A 25136-nucleotide genomic window follows, 5' to 3' on the forward strand; every position below is an offset into this window, starting at 1 on the left:
GTGTGTTCCCCTGTCCTTTTCCCCTTCTCTCCCCCCCCCTCTCTTAGTTTTACGTAATATTTTCTGCCCACGAGAGACTGCGATAGGCCCCCAACCAGGAAAATATGTTAATGAGGATTGATTGGTTGAGTAAAATGCTTCATTCATCAGGAAAAGGAGACCCCATTCACAGTTTCAGCCAAGAACTGATCACATCATCAAAGATTTCCTCATAAATTCACAAACCGGCACGAGGGAACTGCTGAACTGCGGAGACAGTGAAATATTTTCCCTCATTAGTTTCTGTGGGATATTTTATAAAAGTTCCTCTTTTGCCGGTCCTATCCATATGTGTCTTCAGTCTTTCGCACACACTTGACTGAATCTGTATCTCAAGAGACTCCAAAGCCCATCTCTCCTGTCTTTGGCTCTGTTACCATGCCAACAGCTCCTCTCAACAAGCTGAACAGGTCCACGCGTGCACACACACACACACAAATATTCACCCCTCCCACATTCACACGCATATTGACCCCTCCTACAAACACCCATTTGGTCATGCACATTCACACTACAACAGTCAAGCAGCTTTCATATATATAAGTGTTATTTATAACATCGTAAGAGCTTTAAAGATAAAATTCAGTTTGGGTCTGCCTACAAAGGTCTGTTTTTACTTCCTTAGGGACCCAAACTACTGATCTACAAGCATGTTTATCTAAATGGGTTATAGGGTCTATGGCTCTGTAATTCTGAACTAACCCCAGAGAGCAATAACTCAAGGCCCAGACAGCAGATACAAGAGAAACATCCAGAAAAACAAGAACACATCTGTTTCTCCTCAGGACACGTGCCATGCGACTCAACACCCATCTCGGAGAAATCCATTCCTGTAACAAATGATGACACAGTTTGATTGCATTTCCAGCAGAACTGAAAGCCAAACAAACAATTTGGCCAGTGAAAAGAGAGAGAGGGAGGAGAGGAGAGGAGGAAAAGGGTAGGGGGGAGTGAAGATCGTTGTCTTGATGAGCTCAGCCATGCTATTAATGGCAAAGAATAGAAAAAGATTTGGATGGAGAAAAAAGACAATAGTGGTTCTGGACCCTTAGACACTGTATACATGTGCAATGATAAGAGTTAACATCCACTGTACTGTATGTGTTTGTTCTCCCCTTTGCTTGTGTATGCACCAGCTCTGATGTCATTTCCTTTAACACTGACTCCTCAGACCGTTTGAAATCATAATTTTGATGACTATTTTTGCAAACTGTGTGGCCTTAGCTGTCTACATCCCTTTCCCTGAGGATGATTCCAACGCAACCAACTCAAACCTGGTAAGTCAAAAATTAGCATGATGATGATTTGAGAATTATGACAATGAGGATGATCATTATGATAATGTTTATAATTCTAATGTTTGTGGTATGCTGCCGCTGCTGAGGGTAGTACTGATCAATATTGCAGTTGTAGTGTGTATGATTACTGTTGTGATGGTGATGGTTATGTCATTTTGATGATGGTGGTGATAATGTGATGATGGTAATCTTGAGGATGAAATTGGTTGTGATGGTGATGACTGGTGATGGTTAGTGGTAAGGTTTAAAATGGTTGTCATGTGGTTATCTGATAGCAATGATGGTGGTGATGATAGTACCATTTAAGATGGTAATGATTGTGACAGTGATGGTAATGGTGAAGATAATACTGGTCGTGACTGATTGACTGATTAATGGTAATGATGGTGGGCAGGATTGTGGTTGTAATTGTCATGATGGTAATGGGTGTCATGATATTGCTGACAATGATGATAATGTTGATGATAGTGGTGATTTCACATATGTGATGATGGTGTTAGTGGTGAGAATAAAAATGGTTGTGATGGTAATGTGAGAGTAAAGGCTGATTTATACTTATGCGTCGACCTACGCTGTAGCCTCAATGCTGTAGGCTATGTGTCGGTTTTCATTTATACTTCTGCGTTGTTGTACGTGTCAACGTGCAATTTCATATACAGACAGATCACATCGCTTTCTCTTTGGTGAAGGGTCCGCTTCTAGTAGACCAATCACAGTGCTTGCGGTGGTGGTGATGTGATGGTATGTTGACAATAATAATGGTTGTGACTGTCATGATATTGGTGATAGTGGTTATGTGATGGTAGTTTATATGGTGGTAATGTGATGATGAAAGTGGTGAGAATGATAATGGCAGTTACAATATGGTAATGGCAGTAATGACAGTACTTTTTATGGAAAGTAATGTTACATTACTTTTGCGTTACTTTTTCCTCACCTGTACCAGGCTTGCTTGTTTGTTTTTTCTAGACAAGTTATATTTTTGGCAAATGTAAGGGCTCTTTCTCACAATAAGTTAAATGAATAAGCCTCAGGCTGAAGGAAATGCAAATTTACACATGTACAGTAGAGGGTGCAGCTTAAACAAACCTTTCCATTTTGCTGCCATTCTGGATTGCAGAACAATAGGATTCAGGAGCAGAAAGTTCAACATTCTTAAGCAATTAAAACAAAAACAAAAAAACGAAGCAAAAATGTGACGTTTAACTTAAGTCATTTTTGCTTACAGTTGAATTGGATCATAAAATGTTAGCAGCAAAGACATTGGTTAATAAAGTGAGATTAAATGCATAAAGTATATTTGTGTAATTTAACATGGTTATTGTCTGAGTTTGCATTTCACTGTTTTGAATCATTTTGAGGTGATTAGTTATGATGTAGATGGGATTGTGTTCATGATGGTGGTTCTGCTGCTGATGATATTGTGTTATGATGTGATATCGGGGATAGTGGTGATGTTATGGCTGTGATAATGATAATGATAATGACACAACGATGATAGTAATTGCTGTTGGTTGAAAGAAAACCAACTTTTGTGAGGTGCAGTTGCATTTTAGAACTTATATTGAATTGTATAGCCTGTGTGCTTCAGTGCTCAATGAACAGTACATTCAGCTTGGATGAATGCAGAACGATGGAGTGTGTGGGTAATCTGGATGTTTGTCTGTGGAAAGAGTTCTCAGACCTCTCAGAGATTCATGCCGTAGCCTGAGTAACATTAATCCATCCACCCATCATCAGCTATGAGATCTAAAGCTACATTGTGTTCCACACCGGGAAAATGCACAATGGGAACCTGTAAATGCGTGAATGAAAGCATGTGTCCACACTTTTAAGGGCACGCTGCTCATGGCCAAGCAGTGGTTGCGCTTACATTTACAAGTATTTTTCCCATTCATTTTCTCCATTGGCATTTCAAAAATGATTTGAATTAAACAATCAGCTCTCAGATTAATTATTTTGATGAATTGCTTTCAACATTACAACATTACCTTTTTTAAAATAATATTTGACAATAAACAATAAACTGCACCCCATGAAGCATTTGAGAATCTAAAAATTAACTGTACCATATAAATAATTTAAAATGCCCTTTAAGTATAAAATACAATGTATTTGAAGTGTATTTTAAAATATTAATGCATATACAGATTATATATAGTAGGCTACATTTTGAATATTTTAAGATATCCAAAAGTTGATGTAAGTTGTTGGAAAGCGTAAGGAGACCCAATTACATAATTTACAATGCTTCATGGGAGCGGGCTTTTACCGACTCAATTACGTCAGTTGCAATTCTTCATGGAAATGGGCTTTTACTGACTTGATTACATCATTTGCAGTGCTTAATGGGAGTGGGTTTTAACCAGGTTATCATTTCCATGGTAACAGTGACTTCTCTCATTGGTGAAGCTAGCTTTCCTCACTATTATTGTAGTGTAGTTTTTAGTGGGAATTCAGAAATTAAACATGTTCGCATTGACTTCTTGTATCAGAGCTGGTAGGTCAGTCATTAAACATCTATACATCTCACCACTTTGATTAAAAAATTATTTCTCTATGAAGAAAATCAACTTGATTTTTACTTCCAGAACACCAAATGTTGGTTAGAGTTACACAAGTACAGCTTCCTTGATTTGATACACACAGTATCTTCTTATACATTTAGTACTCTTCTTATGGGCTATGAATGGAATCTTTTGATGGGTAGAGGTTGTCATGGATATGGTATCCTTGGTGATGGTAAAATGCACAGCTACCGTGGTAACACAGTAACTATGCAGCCAACCTGCAAAGCAGAAAGTGCATTTACTCGGAGATAAAGAACTCTTCGTTAACTACACTTATCTGTTGCTCCCTTCCACAGATACTATTTTTACATTCAACCAGATATAAAACTCTCTCCTCTTGGTAACGTTCACAGATTTGAATAGTACCCATGTGCTACAGCGGGTCTAACACATTCATCTCAGACTTTAAGTTACTGGTCAAGCTGCGTTTGTGGCATTTGACTTTGTCTAACAAGGAAGAGTCGTTTTCACACCCCTTCTGTCAGCGGAATGGCGACACCTGTGGAGCAGCGTCTGACAGGAACTCATCAGCAGCCAGACAGCTAATATGAAAGGAGGCTGGTGTCAAAAACATTGTTAATTAAGAAGGAACTTCACACCATTATTTTTTAGGCTTTTACAATCCAGATATCTGTTAACACTTTCCACTTTTTTGCACTTCATACAAGAAGCATTTGTAGGCATGTTGCTTGAACAAGTAGTCGACTAAAGCCAGGCTCAGACTACAGGAGTTTTTAAATCTTAACCAATTGTGAAATCTGGTTGAATCACGCACATAAGGAGAATCTTCACAGATTTTCTTCTTTCAAATCCCAAACCTGCACACACTACAATATTTGAAAATCCTGGAGCATCACACACTACAAGATATTCTTAAGATTTAGCACTTTCACATGCTGTATAAATACTTGAAAACGCGAGAAAAAACAGCCGTGTTGTTGCCACATTTCGACCAGGTTCCTCACATTTCGACATTCCTCCATCTTTGTTTGTCCACCAGACCCGTACAGCTTGAGTTGTTTAGGGGTTGCCATTTCAAAAGTTCCATCACTTCCGTCTCCTTGCAGACTTGTCCCTCATTGGCTATTGTGGAAGTACTGACATGATCATTGTCGTAATAATTATAATTTGTTACATTTATATAGCGCTTTTCTAGGCACTCAAAGCACTTTACATAGAAGGGGGGAATCTCCTCAACCACCACCAATGTGCAGCGTCCACCTGGATGATGCGACGGCAGCCATATTGCGCCAGTACGCCCACCACACACCAGCTGATTGGTGGAGAGGAGACAGAGTGATGATACCAATCGTATATATATATATATATATGGGGATGATTAGGAGGCCATGATGGACAGGGGCCTCGGTTTAACGTCTCATCCGAAGGACGGTACTTGTTTCAGTATAGTGTCCCCATCACTATACTGGGGTGTTAGGACCCATACAGACCACAGGGTGAGCACCCCCTGCTGGCCTCACTAACACCTCTACCAGCAGCAACCTATTTTCCCCAGTTGGTCTCCCATCCAGGTACTAACCAGGCTCAGCCCTGCTTAGCTTCAGTGGGAAACCAGTCTTGGGCTATAGGGTGATATGGCTGCTGGTATGGCCTGGTAATCCCAACTTAAACTCCTAAATATCAAACATGTTTCAGGAGGTTAAAGGTTTGATCCGTAAATGCCCCTCATTACCAGATAATCTGGACCGAACTTCGGAACAGACCGATGCCCTGGATGCATTTTTTTTCTCTGAATGTCGGGAGGGGTAAATCGGGCATAAATTGTCCCGAGACAGTCCTCAAGAAAACCTGTATGATTGAGTTCGGGCTTACCTTACCCCGATAGGACATATTCCTTGAGGAGCGTTTATATTCTTGTGTGCAAAAACAGCTAGATGGAGTGCAACAGAATGGAAGAGAATGCAAGAGTCTCAAGACACGTAAAAGCTGGACTATTTTTAACTTGACATGCCGTCTTAAAAATGCAACACTCATAGTGGGACGCTATGAAACAGTGTGAGATGTGACACAATGGCAAAAGACATTCGTCTTAATGTGTATTCATCGTATGCCTGTAGTGGCGGTGCTTTAAAACAGAAAAAAAATACATTGTTTTATTGTGAAAACTGTAGAACTGCATGCTAGTTAAAGCATCATGGCAAAAAAATATAAGAAATCTATAAAAAAAACTCATCAACTTCAATTAAACAAATATACATAACAACATAGTCAATCATTCTAACCTCGTGATGAGTATGTATGTGGGTGTGTTGAATGTGAGTTTATGAATATTTGATGATTATTTTTATAAGCTTTTTTATTAGTTTAATTTATATGGCCGCATATAATACAAATATACAGTAGCATATTCATATGAAGTCAACATAACTGCATACATAAAAATGATAAAATAATGAATTTAAATAAATGAATATACAATACAATACTATTAAATAAATACATCTGGTCGCTGTAGAATCTGCACCACTGTGTGTGTGTGTGTGTGTGTGTGTGTGTGTGTGTGTGTGTGTGTGTGTGTGTGTGTGTGTGTGTGTGTGTGTGTGTGTGTGTGTGTGTGTGTGTGTGTGTGTGTGTAAATGTGATTGTATCGAGCGGGATGTGTCTGATTGGTGAGCTCTGAAATAAAGGCGTTTTTATTTTTAGAGTGCTGTGAGAAAACGGCTGTCGCTGAGACTCTGGCGACCGGCCAGTTCACATTCTGCCCATTTCATCTACACAAACGTCAAATTTAGAAAAGATCCATTCTCTCTTCACTGCAATACACAGCCCACACAACACATGTGCACCCCTCTCTTACCCGCAACAGTAAGCCTGTGCCATAAAGATGTGCCACGGTGAGTGTGTAAGATATCTGTGTGCAAGGTGTAACGTGTGTGTGGTTAAGGTGTGTGTGGAGTGAGTGGGAAAGGGTCAGAGCTCTGTGGGGACGGTGCAGTATTTTAAGACAGCTAAAAACATCACTAGTGCAGAGAGTGACCCACATACATTTCTTTCTCCCTCTTCTACCACTTCTTGCTCTCTTTCCACAGTGCCCTCTACCTGCTCCATTGAGCACTGCAGCCTAGTGTAGCGATCTCTGTTATGTGCTCTCTGTGACACCAGAGAGAGATGTATGAAGTTGTGTTTTCATCTGCTGTGAATGTGTGTGTGTGTGTGTGTGTGTGTGTGTGTGTGTGAGAGAGAGAGAGAGAGAGAGAGAGAGAGAGGGAGAGAGAGATAAAGGAGAATGATCTTCACTGTGATGCTGTGTCAGTGAGTTGGGGGTCCGTTTCTCTCGGTCTCTCTTATCTTGCTGAATATTCTCAGTTCTGCTGCTGCTGTCACCATGCCTACCAGGAAATTTCCACTCCACTAGATGAGGTCATTGTTAAAGAGCTCACAACTATTTCTCTCTTTCTTTTTTGCCTCATCTTTTCTTTTTCTCTGAGAGAGGGAAAGGTTAGGAAAAATTAAACCAATTGTCTGATTGTAAACTGTCTGTTGTCTATTTATCTACCCACCTATCCTAACCGTAACCCTCTAACCATCTATCTATCTATCTATCTATCTATCTATCTATCTATCTATCTATCTATCTATCTATCTATCTATCTATCTATCTATCTATCTATCTATCTATCTATCTATCTATCTATCTATCTATCTATCTATCTATCTATCTATCTATCTATCTATCTATCTATCTATCTATCTATCTATCTATCTATCTATCTATCTATCTATCTATCTATCTATCTATCTATCTATCTATCTATCTATCTATCCTATGATACTGTGGTAATGAAAGAATGTGACATCTAGAGAGGTGTCTGGGCTCTGTGTATGTGTAAATATTTAAGCAGTGTCCCATCTATTTGTTCATCTTTAGCACCTGTTGTACCTTTTATTGTTTGGTGATCCATGGCAAGGTCACTTGGCTGTCTAGATTAAATCCATGCACATCTTTAGTGTCCGTCTTTGTTTTTTCTGGTTTCTGTTTTACATTCTCACTCCTCCATATGAGATCTCAGCTGACATTTAAAGCTGTGCATAAATCTGTCCCCAGTGTGTGTTTGTTCAGGGAGGTGGGGTTAAGCTGGCTTTCTCTACTAATCAAATCAGAGGTGTTTGAGTTCAAATAAGCCTTCCTGATGTCACAACAAATCTTTTACCGTATATGTAGTCTTTGCTGCATTACATGTCAATATGATTTACATTTTAACAGGAAAATAAATGTTTGACAAAATGCAGTACTGTGTAATTTGGTTTCTGCTGTTCTGAAATCTCTCACAGTCAGTGTTTGTCTTTGGGAAGGTGTTGAAGAACAGCATAATCCCTTTTTGTTTTTGTTTTGTTGTATAATTCCATGATATTGAGCAAATAAAATCTCTGCCTGACTCGGTCCTGTTCATTTTAAAATGATTATGACAAAGCTTCCTCAGTCCTAGAAGATCTGAAATGCTCAAACATGGAGAATATTTGGAATGCACTGGATGGGTGACAAGTTGTCCAACAACCAAATTAATGATTAGTGAGGTCCACTTTTATAGTGTACTTTAAAGGTTATTATTTTTGACATATCCCTGTGGTGTGATGTTTATTTGTTCAATGTCTGCCGAGGGGCTGGACGTCCCCATCAGATAATCCACGACTAGTCTTTTTTTTCGAAAATATGTGTTTTTGTACATCACAGATTTGGAAGGAGAAAGCAGAATAATCTTCGATCTTTGGCAGAGAGGGACAGTGCATGTGTAGACTTTGTGCATTGTTGCATGGGTCACACATGGCAAATGCAACAGATGTTTATTTCATGTTGCACAGAGCATGTGTGAGAGGAAGCTTGATTTATGCCTGTGTATGTGTGTGGGCTGAATTACTTCAATAATAAGCATTTGATCTTTTGCTTCTGTGGTTGTTGTATATCACTGGGTTCCTTTGTTTCTAGTGTGGCCTCACGCTAAGTCAGGATGTTCATTTATGGTCAATTTTGGACTTGAAAGTGGGGTGGTGCTGATATTTCACAAAAAAAATGGGGGAAAAATGAAAACACAGGCACACAAAAAAACAGTGTAGCGTTTCTCCCAGATATGCTTGAATTTTAATCTCACCATGAGTGGTGTTGAGTGGAATGCTAAAGCATTGTTATTTTAGTCAAGCAGCTGTATTAACTCAACTTTGGCGGTTCCTGCTTCATATGATCTGTCACAATGTGCTGATGTCAAGCTTACTTAAGATGTTCAGTGAAGTCTTGTGCATGTGTATATAAATGGACTTTTGGCCATATTTTTAGATCACACAATTGCTTTATTTCAAAGCAGTACATAGATGGCTAAGTTTAAAACTGTGGACGATTGCATGTTAGGGGAATATGGGGTCCGCTGTGTCCCAGGACACCAGATGCCATTTACACCTTTTGTGATTGGATCACTCAAGATGGATGTTAAAGTGCCCCGATCATTCTATTTTAAAGGTTTCTAATTTTGTTTTGGAGGTCTCCTACAATAGATTTACATAATATACATTGCACATCAACTCATTTTTTCAAAGAGTCTGAAAACAGTTTATTCGAAGATTCAGTAAATAAACCCCTCCTTTCCACATGCCTACTCTGCTCTGATTGGTCAGACAGCCCAGTCTGTTGTGATTGGTCTACTGCTACAGCATGTGTCAAAAACAAAATGCCCATTACCATAACTGAATTTCAGCTTCAGAGGTCTCCTCGGCGCTTGATACACACATACGAATAATGCTGTTGGGTTTTCTGTATTAATTCCAGCGCGAGTCCTCATCCTTTTGAAGTGCATGCAAAGTGGATTCGCAGCGCTGAAAACCGCATCTTCTCTACATATTGACAACACGAAGCAAACTCTTCTAGGACACTACGGGCCATATTTACTAACAGTTTGCGCCAGCACAAACCTTTATTTTGCTTAAAAAAATGACTGTCAGTATTAACTAAAGACACACATTGAATAATTAACACTGAAAAAGCGTGGACAGTCATTTTTGTGGCTGTCCTTATTGCATATGCATTTGTAGGAGTTTTCAAAATTTATGGGAGGAGAGTATTAAAATGAATCATGCAAGGTGATTTACAAAGGTTGTGCTCGTCAATTTACTGGTATTTGGGTCATTATTTAACGCCTATGATAATTTGTGTTCTTTAATTTACTCGTCGTCAGTAGATCGCACACAGAACTTTCCACTCCCATCAATTCTTTTATGGGTTTGCGCTCTCTGGCTAATTTGCCCTGTTTAGTAAATCAGGCCCTACAACTACAGTGTTTAAGGGCGGGTCAAAGTAGACGTTGTTTGCAGGCAGTCAATGAAGACCATAGGCTGCCATTATGCCAATGTGTTAGATTGTTACATAGGTTTGTTACAGGAAGTGAGACTGGAATTGCTGACGGCACGTTCCAGCAGTTCAAAATCGATTCTTTATTTTAGGAGGCAATAACGTTTTTTGTCGTGCAGACCTTTTTGCATTCACAAACTATATTACACACTGCATAAAACGTAATATTTAAAGGGTAACTAAACCCTAAAGCAACTTTTTTTAGTCAATGATCTGCAAGACTGGGGCTTTATTAATGCTGTTAATTGATTCGAGTGAATGTTTTGACATTTGGGTATAAAAAGTGTTTTAATTCTATAATATATGGTGTAAAACCGTCTGAGTGCTGCTCTCTTAAGGTTGAACGGTGGCTACTGCAGTTGAATTTTCCTATTGGACGTTGTAGGTCATCGTGACGTAGGATGGTTCTTCCAACGGCTCACTACCCACGCCCCTGGCACGAGCTCGCCACGCCCTAAGAAATGTTTTCCCCAATCACATGATGAGAACGGCTTCACTGAGTTCACTCCAGTATGAACTGTCATGTTACATGAAGTAGAAACATTATGAATGAAACTTACTTGACACTTGCTTTAAAGGGATAGTTCACCCAAAAATGTTTGTAACCAAGCAGATAGAGCAACCATTGACTACCATAGTAGGGGAAAAAATACTATGGTAGTCAATAGTTGCTCTATCTGCTTGGTTACAAACATTCTTCAGAATATCTTCTTTTGTGTTCAGCAGAACAAAGAAACTCATACATGTTTGGAACAACTTGAGGGCGAGTAAATGATGACAGAATTTTCATTTTTGGGTGAACTATCCCTTTAACATTGTAATGAAGAAAATGCGGTTAAATAAATAATTATTGCCGCCCGTCATGTGTACAGAAAATGTTCATACATGAGACGCGCTTTCAAACCCTGACACGCAAGTGGTTGCCGCGGTAACGAACAACAATACCGTACCGTGCTGACGTATATAGTCTAACTTTTATTTGAGGAAATCTGTTTATAATAGGCTATTAGGTTTGAACTTATTGGTCCTGCGCTGCTTATTGATTCAGTTAATTAGAATGAAAATACATTGCATGTATCTGATCTATTTTTAGTGGCATTCAGTATAAGGATTTGACTGTTCATAGATTAGGTAATCTTTGCGAGTCTGACAGCTGTCAATCAATCCGTCACTGCGGGTCACAGGTGCACTCCCTCCGCTCAGTCCCGCCCTCGGTTCGTCCCCTCTGTCTCCGCTGGGCTCTGCCCACTTTTCCAGCATTTTTCAAATAATGCCAGTGGGTGGAGTTAAGCGCTGAGCTGGGGTTTAGTTACCCTTACCCTTTAAAAAAAAATGTAATGGGGCACTTTAAAGGAATAGTCTGGGTTAAGCTCAATCAACAGCATATGTGGCATAATGTTGATTACCACAAAAATTTCCACTTGTCCCTCATTTTGTTAAAAAAAAGCAAAAATCTGGGTTACAGTCAGGCACTACACAAATGGAAGTGTCTGGGGCCAATCTGTTAAAAATACTTCTAGTTTCAATAGTATAGCCACAAAACATAGAGAATATGTGTGGGGGAAAAACACTTACTAACCTTTTCTGTGTAGTACAACTTTGTCCCCATGGGAAGCCATAAACCCTAAAACATCTGTACAAATGAGGATTTAAACAGATTTATGGCTCAAGTTGTTCACAAGTTTTAAAGTACTGTAAATTATTTTATAAAATTATAAGCTTCACATTTCTGCATTTAAAAAATTGGCCTCATTCACTTCTTCCATTGTAAGTGCCTCAGGTTAAAATGATTGTTTAGTAACTATCATTATATCACAAATGCTAAAGAATATTTAATCTGAAATCTCATCCCTCCGCTAACCCACACCTCCCTCACCCTCGTTTACCTCCACACAGTTATGACTCTTAAATGGGAATAAATGAATAGTATATCATAAATCCATTTTGTGTTATGCGAGTTTCCTCTGCAGATGCATATTTAATGCCAAACACAAAGACATAGAAGCATTATGGGAGCAGTGGGAGGCATTTTATCAGCCAGAACACAGTACCGTAACAGCATGTGACTAAACGCCCACCTGCGTCAGACTGCTGTTTATTAAACATTCAGATCATATAAAATCATATTGACTGCATTGATCGACTTGTCCTGTGGCCAGCAGAACAGCTACATCATCACCGGCATGCCCGAGATCCATTGGCACGCAACCTGGTACAGTGTGTCCTAAAGAACCGAGGAAGGGAAGTGAACGTCGCCACGAACACGAGCATGTCCTCATCTCACTCACTCACTCACTCGCACAGCTCTGGGATTTCAGATTGAGGACGAGCAAGAAAAATCGCTCTCTTTCTCTCATGCCGTTTCTCCTCACTCTCCTTACCTTGACCACAGTTTGTGAAGGACACTTGGGTAGGTGTGAAGTTGTAATTCAGGCAGGTTAGTGACACATTGCTCCTCACCTCCTCTGGACTTGTCTTACACCCCTCCATCCCTCTTTCTCCTCTTACACCTCCTCCTTCTCCTCCTTCTCCTCCTTCTCCTCCTCCTCCTCCTCCTCCTCCTCCTCTTTCTCCTGTTGTCAGTACTCGGGGGAGGTAACCCAGTTTTTGTGGCCAGTAGCTGCAAGCTGATGTTCTAATACAAACGATGGCTGAACTATGAATAATGAATCAGCTCCCACTCTTAAGAGCTCCCTTCCTCTCTCTCTCTCTCTCTCCTCACACACTAATCAGAATGAGCTCAGAATGACCTTGTCGTCTTCCTTGTCCTCCTCCAATGGTGGCCTCAAGGGAAGGACGAAAAGTCCCGCATTCTGACAGGACTGTTGAATTTTAATCTTGCGATTTGACGTTTGGTCTTGAATCAATCCATTGGGGCAATAATGACTGACGGCGAAAGCCTTATGAACCTGCGGCCCACCATGTTCTTCTGCACAGTGAGCGTTTGGACTCATAGGTCACCTCGCTAAGAGAGATTGTGATGTTTAAATACATCCTGGAGTTTGGTAGTAGAGATTTTGTTGCTTATTGGTTTCTTAGGCTGTGTCCGAAATTGCGCCCTATACCCTTAAATAGGGCACTATTTGAGGGGACAGCCATTTGTAGTGGTGTCTGAAATCATATTGGACATAGTATACCCATAATGCACTGTGAGAGTCGCACGCTGAATAAATTCCCACATCTCGCCTGAAGATGGCACCCGCAGCTGAATCAATCATCCATCCATTTTACAAACAGCGCTGGTCCAGTGTAATATCATACAGCTGTAAATTCCTTTTTAATTGATTATTAAATAGTTTAATTACGGTTTATACACAAGAGTTTCCATGGCAGAGTTCAAGATAAATCTTTTCATTACTACTGGAGCTGCTAGTTTGCTGCATTTCAAATAATGATTAAATGGCAAGCAGAAACTATGCAAAAGTGGCAGCCCTTCCGGCGCACTCAGTGTCTGAATTAACTCACTCGTTTTCATTCACTCCCTCAAGTGGACTATTTTAGTGGAGTAATGTAGGGAATAGTGAAAGAGGGGTATAGGGGGCAATTTCGAACACAGCATTGGTTTTCTGGGGAGCACTAGCCTGACAAGCCAGACCCACATCGAGATGTTGGGTCTGGGAACACACCATTGGCAGGGCTCAATCCGAGGGTCGGGATAAACGGTTGTCTTTCAAATTCTCTCTGCACACAATAGGGTAGCGCTACAACCAACCAGAGCAATGAAGCGATACTCGCTTCACACATCACACATCTTCCTTTTTTAAGAATGACTTCAGTGCCGTTTTTTGTTCTTTTCTCAAAGAAAAGCCAGAGTGGCATTTATTCCAGAGTCGCAGCCAAAGCCGATTCGAAAGACCGCTGTTCGCCGGCTTCTTTGTTTTCAAGTAGCACACGGAATCGCTGCAACTCTGCCGTCATTATGTTTCGCCCGCCCACCGACTCTGTACACGATGTGATTGGCCTGACTAGAGTTTGGTTTTTCCAGCTCGCAAGCCAGCGGAGAGTTGCTAGACGCCCTGGCTGCAAATTATATTTGCTGCCATTTGGGTGCGTCTAGATTTCTAGGCTAGGGTAGCACAGCTCTTTATCAAGCATCACATGTTAGTATTGACTGTGTCTGAGTTGCATCTCAGAGGATTTTCACTTTTATACAGACAACTTACTAGCAAATTTGGCAGATGTTAATCATTTTGCAATGTGGAGGCTCAACATCAGCAAAAGTAAATACGCAAAGAGGGTCGTTTTTGGTTATGTTCTTAACATTCAAACACATTGTTTTCCACGAGTGTACACACACCCGTAGTTTGTGACAGACACCTTAATTCAAACTCATTGATTTCACTTTGTTTATTCTTAAAGTGAACTTTTGTCTGCATGCTAGCGATTAGAATCACTGTTGGACTGCCGCCTTGAAGTTGGGAAAGTGAATATAGAATGACACTTATGGTGTATGTTACAAACGTGGCGCTTCTCGTCCGGTGTGCGACTGGAAGAGTGTCAATGGAACAGAGGCTTTAATATGTTGAATTCAGTTTGCTGACTTTTGTGAGAAAACAGCTGCTCACTTTATGAACTGACAGCCTGACTGCTAATCTTCAATGCGTTTTTTCCATTAAACATTCATTTTTATATTATTTGGGAAAAATGCGCAAAAAATTGCTTTTTTAATATATGAAAAGTTACAGAGGATTTTGTTTTTATATGGAGGATGCTATCCTGATTCAAAACCAGATTTTAATAATACATATATTTAAATCAATGCAGTAGTTTTTATATATGGTTTATTTCTGATATTTTTATTTTATAATTCTGCATGCTGGTAACTTCAATTTAGTAGCCAAATTGGCTGGTGTGTGAAAACATACATTTATTTTTACTTGGTGTGTCTTTTTATCTCACATCTTTAACCCTATGATTATTCAGGTAGGGTAAGGATAGTCAAATCTAGCCGAAACCATGAAGTACTCACCCGCCCACAGGTTATAGTTCTTCAGGAATGATGGAGAAGATTACCTTGTGGTTGTTCTTTTTTGAGGCTCAGTTTTTATTGGTAACAATACAAAGCAGTTAATGCAACAAAAAGAATAAAACTTAAAATTAGCTAAGCTAAGAGCTCTCTAATCAAACTCTAACAGCAATATTAGAGATGCTGTTAAGCGTCCCTCGATAGGGTGTCAGGTGTCCTTCACACTTAACGCAGGCAGCATCTGAGGAGTGCTAAACCCCTCAGTCCTTTTATACTTCTTTTTGGGGAATTCTAATTCCATTTCATTAAACCAATCCTCCTGTTGTAGGAGTATACATTTCTGTGACTCATATCCATTTATTTATACATGTCATGTCCAATTATTGTCGTTTGTTGTACTTTTCATATACTTTTCTCCTTCTTTAATGTAGTCTTCATCAATCTGGCCTCCGGTTGTGGTTTTAAAACCTTCTCTTCACCCCTCTTGTTAACCTTTGTGGTTGGTTGCAAATATTAAGTTACATTTTTTACACATTTCAAATACATTTCAAGGAAGTCAAGTACATTTGTTTATACTTTACATCAATATTATTTAAAGTATTGCAGGTACTTTCTAAACACATAGCATTAAAGCATCTTTATATTCCAGCATATATGGCATTAACTTAAAAGAAAGCAAAATAACAAACAGGTAAATATCAATATCAAAACATGATGATTGTAAACATCAATTATTTTGGAAAAATGGTGGGCCATTTTTGCCATTTTCAATCACCATTTTTTCTTGTCGCTGTGTATGAGAATCAATCATTTAACTTTGGAGGGCATGGTACATTGTTTCCAACTGTTTTGGTTTCTGTGAATACATCAATTTATACTGAATTGAAATATATGGTTAAATGCATCTTTTTATTTCGGTGTGAATTGAATGTGAATTGAAATGATGGCCCTGCAAAATATACAGAGCACTTTATAGGTTTGTATGTAATTATTAATTGAGATTTTTCTTTTTTACATTTTTAGAGCTGCTTAATGATTTGAACTCGTTTGAATTTTGACAATTTCAATTCCGATTCTGCTTATTTTGATTCTTATCAATCCCTAATTTCGATTCCACTAAAAATGTATATCATTCACATTTATTCCTAGTCTTATTGCAAAACATTTAATTGTAACTGAATACCATGAACAAAAATCAACAGGCTAAAGAACACTTACACAAGGAACTTTTGTCTATGCTTTAAAAATACCATAGCAAAAACAACTAGCCTAACTAATATACATTTCAAGCATTATTAACGACAAGTAAACACTAAGTAATAAAAAACAAATTAGCAATTGCACAAATAAATACAACTGAACAAAGATATGATTGAAATAACAGTGATTTAAGATTAAGTATTCAGGTACATAAACTGTCGATGTCAATCAAATGTAAAAAAAACCCCACTGCACTTCATAAATAAAATATATATTACAAATATAGTTACAAAAGTTATTCAGTCAAGATCAGCGAGTGAATTTTCTCTTTGCCTTTTGTTGTTTGATTAATGTTATAATAGAGACGGCAGCAGGAATATTAGGCTGCTGTCACTTTAAGAGCTGCACGGATCCAATATACTGTTACACATGCATTTTCTTTGTCAACTGTTTAAGCTCACTTAAGACATAATCAACTGTGTTTACGAGAATATTTTGACATGTTTTTGTGTGTATTTGTCTGTTCAAGTGCAAAAAGACGCGGAGGACAACTCAGTATTGCGCAATATACAGTATGAAAGGCAGCTTTCTGTGTACACGTTTTGGATGTGTGTGTGGCACAGAAAACCGTGTGCAGGTCTTCTTGTGCTTGAATGGTTTAGGGTGTACTCACACTAGGCGATCTGAACCGCCCGGCATGTTTGACCCCCTAAGTCTAATTCGGTTGAATAGTGTGAGCGCTCCGTACTGTGCCCGGTTCGTTTAGCCGGCCCTGGCCCGCTTGGAAGAGGTGGGCCAGAGCGCTGTTCGGTTGGGCTCGGGCGCGTACCGGTACGCATGCAGTGTGAGCGCTAACTGCGCCGGAGCACGGAACAGCTGTGCGCTACCGTCGTCATTACGACACCAAACACCAAACTATTACTACTTGGGTATACTTTTCAATTAATTCAATTATATTTAGGTTTATAACGGGCCTGGTTCTCACCTTATTGATGAACATGAATTGTAGTTTGCGAGTAAAGCTGCAAATTCCTCCTTTAAAGTCAGCTGCCTCCGTAATAATCTTCTGATACGTGCAGTGCAATCAAGTGAAAATCGCTGTGTGGCATAAATTATAAATCTATTAGGTAGTCTATTAACGAAAGCAGCGGTTTTCTTCCGGTCTTCTTCAAAACAAAAAGTTGCATTGTGAATGACGTAAGCGTGCTCCGGCCTGGTACGTTAAGTGCAAGTGTGAGTGCAGGCCAGCGGGGGAGTGGGGACAATCGCGCTCGGGCACAGTACAAGGCAACCGTGCCTATAGTGTGAGTACACCTTTAAAGTCATATTAAATTGCACACAAGGGAATCGATAAGAGGAAACCAAATGAGCGCACTTATCGAATACCCAGGTTTTTTTTTACATTTTGGGACCAGTTCTGAAATGGAACCAATACCCAACCCTAGTTGTATTGCCTAATTACTAATTCATTTTACAAATTAGACATTTAGCTGACACGTTTATCCAAAAGCGATTTTCAGTACACTAAACACAGGAACAGTCCCACTGGATCAAATTGAGGTTAAGTGCTCAAGGTTATAGTTGAGGGTCTTTTGGTTTCTATTCCAGATCTCTAAGTATACTTGTCTTGATCTGGTGATGTGTATTTGCTGTAAAGCGTAGCAGTGCTGCTCAGGTGCATGTGTTTATTGTAAAACTCATACTGTGGTGAAATGAGACCTGTAGGGCAGGATGGATGAGGAGTTGTATGAGTAAAAGATGTGACACGGGGGTTGTGTGGTTAAGTGGTTAAAGGCTTGTAGGCTTGTAACCAAAAGGTTAGTGGTCTGATTCCCACAGGGAAAGATCTATGACTATTTCCGTATGCTTGGAATACATACTACATTTTCAGAGCACACTGTGGGGGTTACTGAATCCTGCAATGTAACGCTATCAACTTTACCTTCCCTTTCCAGTGTGATGAATGAACCAGAAGTAACACCAACCGCAAGTTTTAATCACTACCTTGGCTCATTGTTTGATTGACTCATTATTTAATAACTTATCATTCTTTTTTTGACTATAATTTTTGGGTTATCAATTTAGCTTTTATCATTGTTATAATTTTACATTTTTTAGTTCACCTAAAAATTTAAATTATGTAATACAGGTGTGGAACCACATGAGGGTGTGTAAATGATGACAGAGTTTTCATTTCTAAAATAAGATTTGCTGAAATACACTTGCATTGTATGTCACAACATATGCCTACTTACCTAATATAGTATCCGAAAAGCAGTAGGTCAAATGGCAGTATTCATAAAACACTAGGTGAAAATACTGTGGAAAATACACAGGAGAGGGGCAGTCATATTTGTAAATAGCTGGGAACAGCGGCGCAGCTGATGTTGGAAGTCACATGACTATGCTAACATGGATGATGTAGTATATTCTTTTGTATTCATACTACACACAAATAAATCATACTTTATTAACGCTCAATAAATAAGTAAAATGCAGTAAATACCCTGCATCTCCTGTTTGAATGGTTTATCGCTGCATACTGTGTATACAGTATGCCCTTTCTACGTGATCACCTGCACCTGTAGAATGTTCTGGATCAGTTCTCCATGTGACTCCAGTTAAAACACAGATCATCAGTCGGCGTGTTAGCTCTGTTAAAAAAAAAGTTGCTAGGCAACATGATCAACACTTGTTTTTGAGGATCTTAAGAAAAAATGAGCTTTAAATAGTAGAGAGAGAGGGGAGGGTGTAAATAGTAGCAAGGCAAGAGAGAAATGGGGAGTGGGTGGGGTGGTATTTGGGGATGTGGAACAGCTGCATCCTCTCAGCCTGCCAGGGGGCCGCCCCCCAACAGACACGCACACACACACCACCTTTGCCCCACGGCCCGAACTATAGTTAGCTGTCTGTGCGCTGCCTAGCAACCACATCCAAAGCAGAATGATGGAGGTTCAGCACGTCCCCCGTTCTATCTCCGTCCTTCTGTCATTTTAGTTTTCCTTGCATGTTAGCATAGGGATATGATTTATACTGTAAAGTGGATTTAGGTAGAAATGTGTGAAGTGAAGTTGTGCTGCGATCTAATTGGCTATCACAACTTATGGTCCATGCTGTCACTGCTGTACTGAGAGCTGATTTGGGTCATGAGCTCAGAAGGGTTCGACAGCTATGACACAGCTAAGATGTTACCTGTAGGCTTCAGCGCATGATATATATCCCGTGAGCACACTTTCATCTCATCCATAGGTTGGTGGCATCCCTGACGCATGACAAGATGAGATTGTATTCATATGGAAATGTCCTCTTACACTTTACTAATGAGATATCAGCTCGCTCTCCTCCTACTCTTTTCTCTCTCTTCCTCTCCCTCTCCAAGGTGTTATCAGTAGGTGATGTGTGTGGTTGAGTAAGATGGATCTAGTGGCTGGTGTGTGTGTGTGTGGTTCCCTTTGTCACACTGTTCTCTCTGCTGTCCATTCCAGTGATGTTTCTACCAACAGCCCATCTCAATTAACAGCTCTTTTCGTGATTTTCTAAAAGGTTGTAGCATCAATTATAATACACAATAAAAAAAGGCAGAAAATTACTTGAATGCATGCCATCTAAGATGTTATATAATATATATACACTATATTGCCAAAAGTTTTGGGATGCCTGCCTTTACACATGAACTTTAATGACAACTCATTCTTAATCCGTAGGGTTTAATAAGGAGCTGGCCCACCCTTTGCAGCTATAATAGCTTCAACTCTTCTGGGAAGGCTTTCCACAAGGTTTAGGAGTGTGTTTATGGGAATTATTGACCATTCTAGGAGCGCATTTGATGTTAGACGAGAAGGCCTGGCTCGCAGTCTCCGCTCTAATTCATCCCAAAGGTGTTCTATCGGGTTGAGGTCAGGATTCTGTGCAGGCTAGTCAAATTTCTCCACACCAAACTCGCTCATGCATGTCTTTATGAACCTTGCTTTGTGCACTGGCGAGCAGTCATGTTGGAACAGGAAGGGGCCATCCCCAAAATGTTCCCACAAAATTAGGAGCATGAAATTGTCCAAAATGTCTTGGTATGCTGAAACATTAAGAGTTCCTTTCACTGGAACTAAAGGGCCAAGCCCAACCCCTGAAAAACAACCCCACACCATAATCCCCCCTCCACCAAACTTTACTCTTGACACAATGCAGTCTGGCAAGTACCGTTCTCCTGGCAACCGCCAAACCCAGACTCGTCCATCGGATTACCAGACAGAGAAGCGTGATTTATCACTCCTGAGAACACGTCTCCACTGCTCTAGAGTCTAGTGGTGGTGTGCTTTACACCACTGCATCCGACGCTCTGAATTGCACTTGTTGATATAAGACATGGATTCAGCTGCTCGGCCATGGAAACCCATTCCATGAAGCTCTCGACGCACTGTTCTTGAGCTAATCTGAAGGCCACACAAGGTTTGGAGGTCTGTAGATATTGACTCTGCAGGAAGTTGGCGACTTCTGCGCACTCTGTGCCTCAGCATGCACTGACCCCGCTCTGTGATTTTACGTTGTCTACCACTTTGTGGCTGAGTTGCTATTGTTCCCAATTGCTTCCACTTTGTTATAATACCACTAACAGTTGACCGTGAAATATTTAGTAGTGAGGAAATTTCACAAATTGATTTATCGCACGGGTGGCAATCACGGTAGCACGCTTGAATTCACTGAGCTCCTGAGAACGACCCATTCTTTCACAAATGTTTGTAGAAGCAGTCTGCATGCCTAGGTGCTTGATTTTATATCTTTGGTCATGAAAGAGATTGGAACACCTGAATTCAATAATTTTGAGGGGTGTCCCAATACTTTTGGCAATATAGTGTGTGTGTGTGTGTGTGTGTGTGTGTGTGTGTGTGTGTGTGTGTGTGTGTGTGTGTGTGTGTGTGTGTGTGTGTGTGTGTGTGTGTGTGTGTGTGTGTGTGTGTGTGTGTGTGTGTGTGTGTGTGTGTGTGTGTATAACATCTTAGATCACATGCATTTATTTTGGTATGAATTGGATTTTTTATGCATTTTTAATTAACTTCAAACAAAAACGAGAGCGTCATTTCATTGATGTTTACTCATGTGCATCATGTCATTGATACATACTTTTAAATTTTGTTTGTTTGTTTGTTTTGACACATTTTAACAGAACTGGGACTAACATGTTTACATGGCATTAAGAAATGTGCTTGTTTTACCTTTTACCTATCTTTAATTGCCTACTGCATCAGCAAAATGTTTGTCAGTTCTAGGTTACCTGGTCTACCTTTTTTTCTGAAATGTCTAAAAATGTCTCCATTAGATTTTTTCCCCCCTGACCATTAGTGAAATGCTGTCTACAATACTAACATATCACAATATGTTTGGAGTGAAAGAAATGCAATTGAAGCATATACATGCCTGTGTAATATAATTTAAAATCACAGTACTCCACATATTTTACTCTGATTATGGTTACTGTAACTATCTCGGTATTCTGAATGTGAGCTCCAACGTAATCTTTGGACTGCCTTTAATCGCATTATAAGGGGTGCATGTTAACATATCGTAGCCATTGTCAGTGTAGAGTCACTAGTTCCTTCTGGAGGAAGTATATACACCACAAAGATGTATTTTTACTACTCTGTGTGATCATATATCTTAAACGGACTCAAATTTACTGTCCATACACCGAAAACTCACGTAATTCTTAAGCTGTCTTGTTAATATTATCTCCTACTATGAATGTAATTTACAATATAAACACATACTCGCTATTTACTTAAGTCTAGGCCACTTTATATTTTTCTCTTTAACACGCACACACACACACACACACACACACACACACACACACACACACACACACACACACACACACACACACACACACACACACACACACACACACACACACACACACACACACACACACACACACACACACACACACACACACACACACACACACACACACACACACACACACACACACACACTCACACATCTGCAGAGACACACACAAAAATGCAGAGATGCATTTGTGTGTAAAAGACTGCTGAGTGGGGCATCCTTACCCACTAGTACTGTTATGTTGAATTATTAGTATGCTATATGTCGAGCAAAGGCATTAATCTAGCTCTGGCCTTAAAGAACAAATACATCTGACTGCAGAAATCACACGATCAGTGAGAACATCACAGAAAAATACAAACAAAGCATAATCACTATTAGCTGCGGGAGCATTGCTGAACTAAACTCTGTTTATTATTTCTTTTTGCCATGTTTCTCTGAGTCGGCAGGCAGGTCAGATCTGAAAGTTGAAAAAGGTCACAGTTATGCTCTGGAGTGTCTAAACACTGTTTGATGCATTATAAACATGCCATAGGCATCACACTGACGTTACTATAGAGGTGTGTGTGCATGCGTGCGTGCGTGTGTGTGTGTAAAAATTGGAGTTAAAGTGAGTCAGATTAAGCTGTTGATAATCTGTGATGCACATCAGCTGCCTTTAATTACAGTGAACTCTCAAATACTCTCTCTCACATAAACACATGCGCACACACACACTACCTAAAATGACACCAACGACACACAACACCTTGCTGACATCAAGACACAAATGATTGAATAAGAGCATGAGGAGACATTTGCTAACTGTTGTGTGTGTGTGTGTGTGTGTGTATAAGCTGGATAAAGCATCAGGCTGATTGATTAGTGTTTTTCAGACAGATGAACTCTAAGCCTTGGACACACACACAACACATACATTGCCTGTAGCCTCTCAATCCCTCTATCTCTCTACGTTCCTTGCACAATCATTTGTTCATCACCCACCTCAAGATGGCTGAGGAGGAAATTGAGTGAAATTCTATTTGGCGCACTGTAATTTCCTCTCAGATCAATATTATGCTGGACTTTTGTTATCAAGTCAAACCTCTTACTCTCTCAGTCTCTATTTTATTATGTTTACTTTCATTATATTAATAAATGTTTCATAAATTTGATATTTAATACATATTATTTTCAATAATATGTGACCCTGGACCACAAAACCAGTCATAAGGGTAAAAAAAAAAAGATTATACATCATCTAAAAGCTGAATAAATAAGCTTGATAGGACAATATTTGGCAGAGATACAACTATTTTAAAATATTTAATCAGAGGGTGCAAAACATTTTTTAACATTGAGAAAATCGCCTTTAAAGTTGTCCAAATGAAGCCTTTAGCAATGCATATTACTAATAATAATACATTTTTTATATATTTATGTTAGGAAATTTACAAAATATCTTCACGGAACATGATCTTTACTTAATATCCTAATCATTTTTGGCATAAAAGAAAAATCTATAATTTTGACTCATACAGTGTATTGATGGCTATTGCCACAAATATACCCGTGCGACTTATGACTGGTTTTGTGGTCCAGTGTCACAAACTACATTTTTATTTCTTGATTATGATTAAACTAGATTTTTATTACATTTTATTAACTTATTTAAATTCAGTTGGATGTTGTTATGTGGTCAATTGCTACTTGGTTGCTTACTGGCCCACCACTAAAGGCCAGTTCACATGGCACTGACAGACACCACGGGGACAATTACCAGATTACAGTACGTCACTTTTCAGACATTCCACAACCTGACAAGTGCCAATTCAACATGTCCAGTCGGCTTAAGGCAAAAACAAGCTCCAACAGACAGCAACAGTCTCAGACACAGGGGTAACACACCGATCCAACAAAACCCGACAATGTGTCTGTTGCTGTCTGTCGGCGCAGTGTGAATTGGCCTTTAAGGTTTTGTCACATTTACTGTTGTTTGCCGAATTTTCGCAAGATGAAATCCTGTCATTTCAATTACAATCCATGCAATCTCGTGTGAGTGTCAATTCCCCACACAGATTTCGCAACAGAAAGATGCTTGATTTGAAAGTGACTTGTGTGTGAGCTGTGTTTTATCCATCACTACACTATTGACAAAACATTCCATCAAACATTTCATGGCTGCAATTTAAGTTTGGAGTTTTATTGCTTGCCGGGTGAAAAGTGTAAGTCTGACATCTTAATATCCCTTAGAATAGCAATAGCACACCTCTCCTTAAAAATGCATCATTAATTTCCATAGGGTTTGGGATTTGTTCCTTTGGTAATGCTGCAAATGTTTTACAGTGTGTGTTACAGTGTCATTATATTTAGAGCTTTTTGTGTCTATGAGTGTACGTGAGGTTCAGTATAATGTGACCCTGTTGCTCATTATTCCAGGTGTGTATTGACAGGAAGGTGGCAATGATAAATGTAAAATATGGATTTGGAGAGTTTAGGAGAAAATGAGAGCAGAGACAGTGTGTGTGTGTGTGCGTGTCTCAGAGATAGAGTCACCTTGTACTGAGGAACAGAGATGCCCATAGACCCTCGTATATTACCATCATCACTCACAAACTTAATTACACTCACACACACATTTGCCAAGCTGTTTTATGGTGTCCATGCCATTGGATGCTCCTCTACTCTGTATCGCCTCTTGCTCTCTCTCTCTTTCTCTCACAGACAGAATGAATCACTCATGCTCTAATCCTTCAGTATCAGTAAATCAATCACAGTGACTGAATGCACATCCTTCACCTTAGAGAGAGAATGAGTTTTTTTGTTCTTATTCTGCATCGTTTCATATAAATATCGTCTTAGCCAATAGTTCTTTGGCAAATATGTAA

The 25136-nt window shown here is 39.6% G+C and overlaps 1 protein-coding gene across 4 annotated transcripts in view; it reads left to right on the top strand.

Annotated features, from left to right (window-relative positions):
• Positions 1–25136, top strand: part of cacna1c (calcium channel, voltage-dependent, L type, alpha 1C subunit) — a 143845-nt gene that overhangs the window by 49513 nt on the left and 69196 nt on the right. For all 4 annotated transcript variants that reach the window (XM_079818245.1, XM_079818247.1, XM_079818246.1 and 1 more), the window contains exon 3: positions 1211–1316. In XM_079818245.1, coding sequence (XP_079674371.1) covers positions 1211–1316 — 106 coding nt within the window. The remainder of the gene's footprint in view (positions 1–1210; positions 1317–25136) is intronic.

This window comes from Gobio gobio (genome assembly GCF_949357685.1).
Source record: "Gobio gobio genome assembly, chromosome: 5".
In the NCBI taxonomy this organism is placed as follows: Eukaryota; Metazoa; Chordata; class Actinopteri; order Cypriniformes; family Gobionidae; genus Gobio; species Gobio gobio.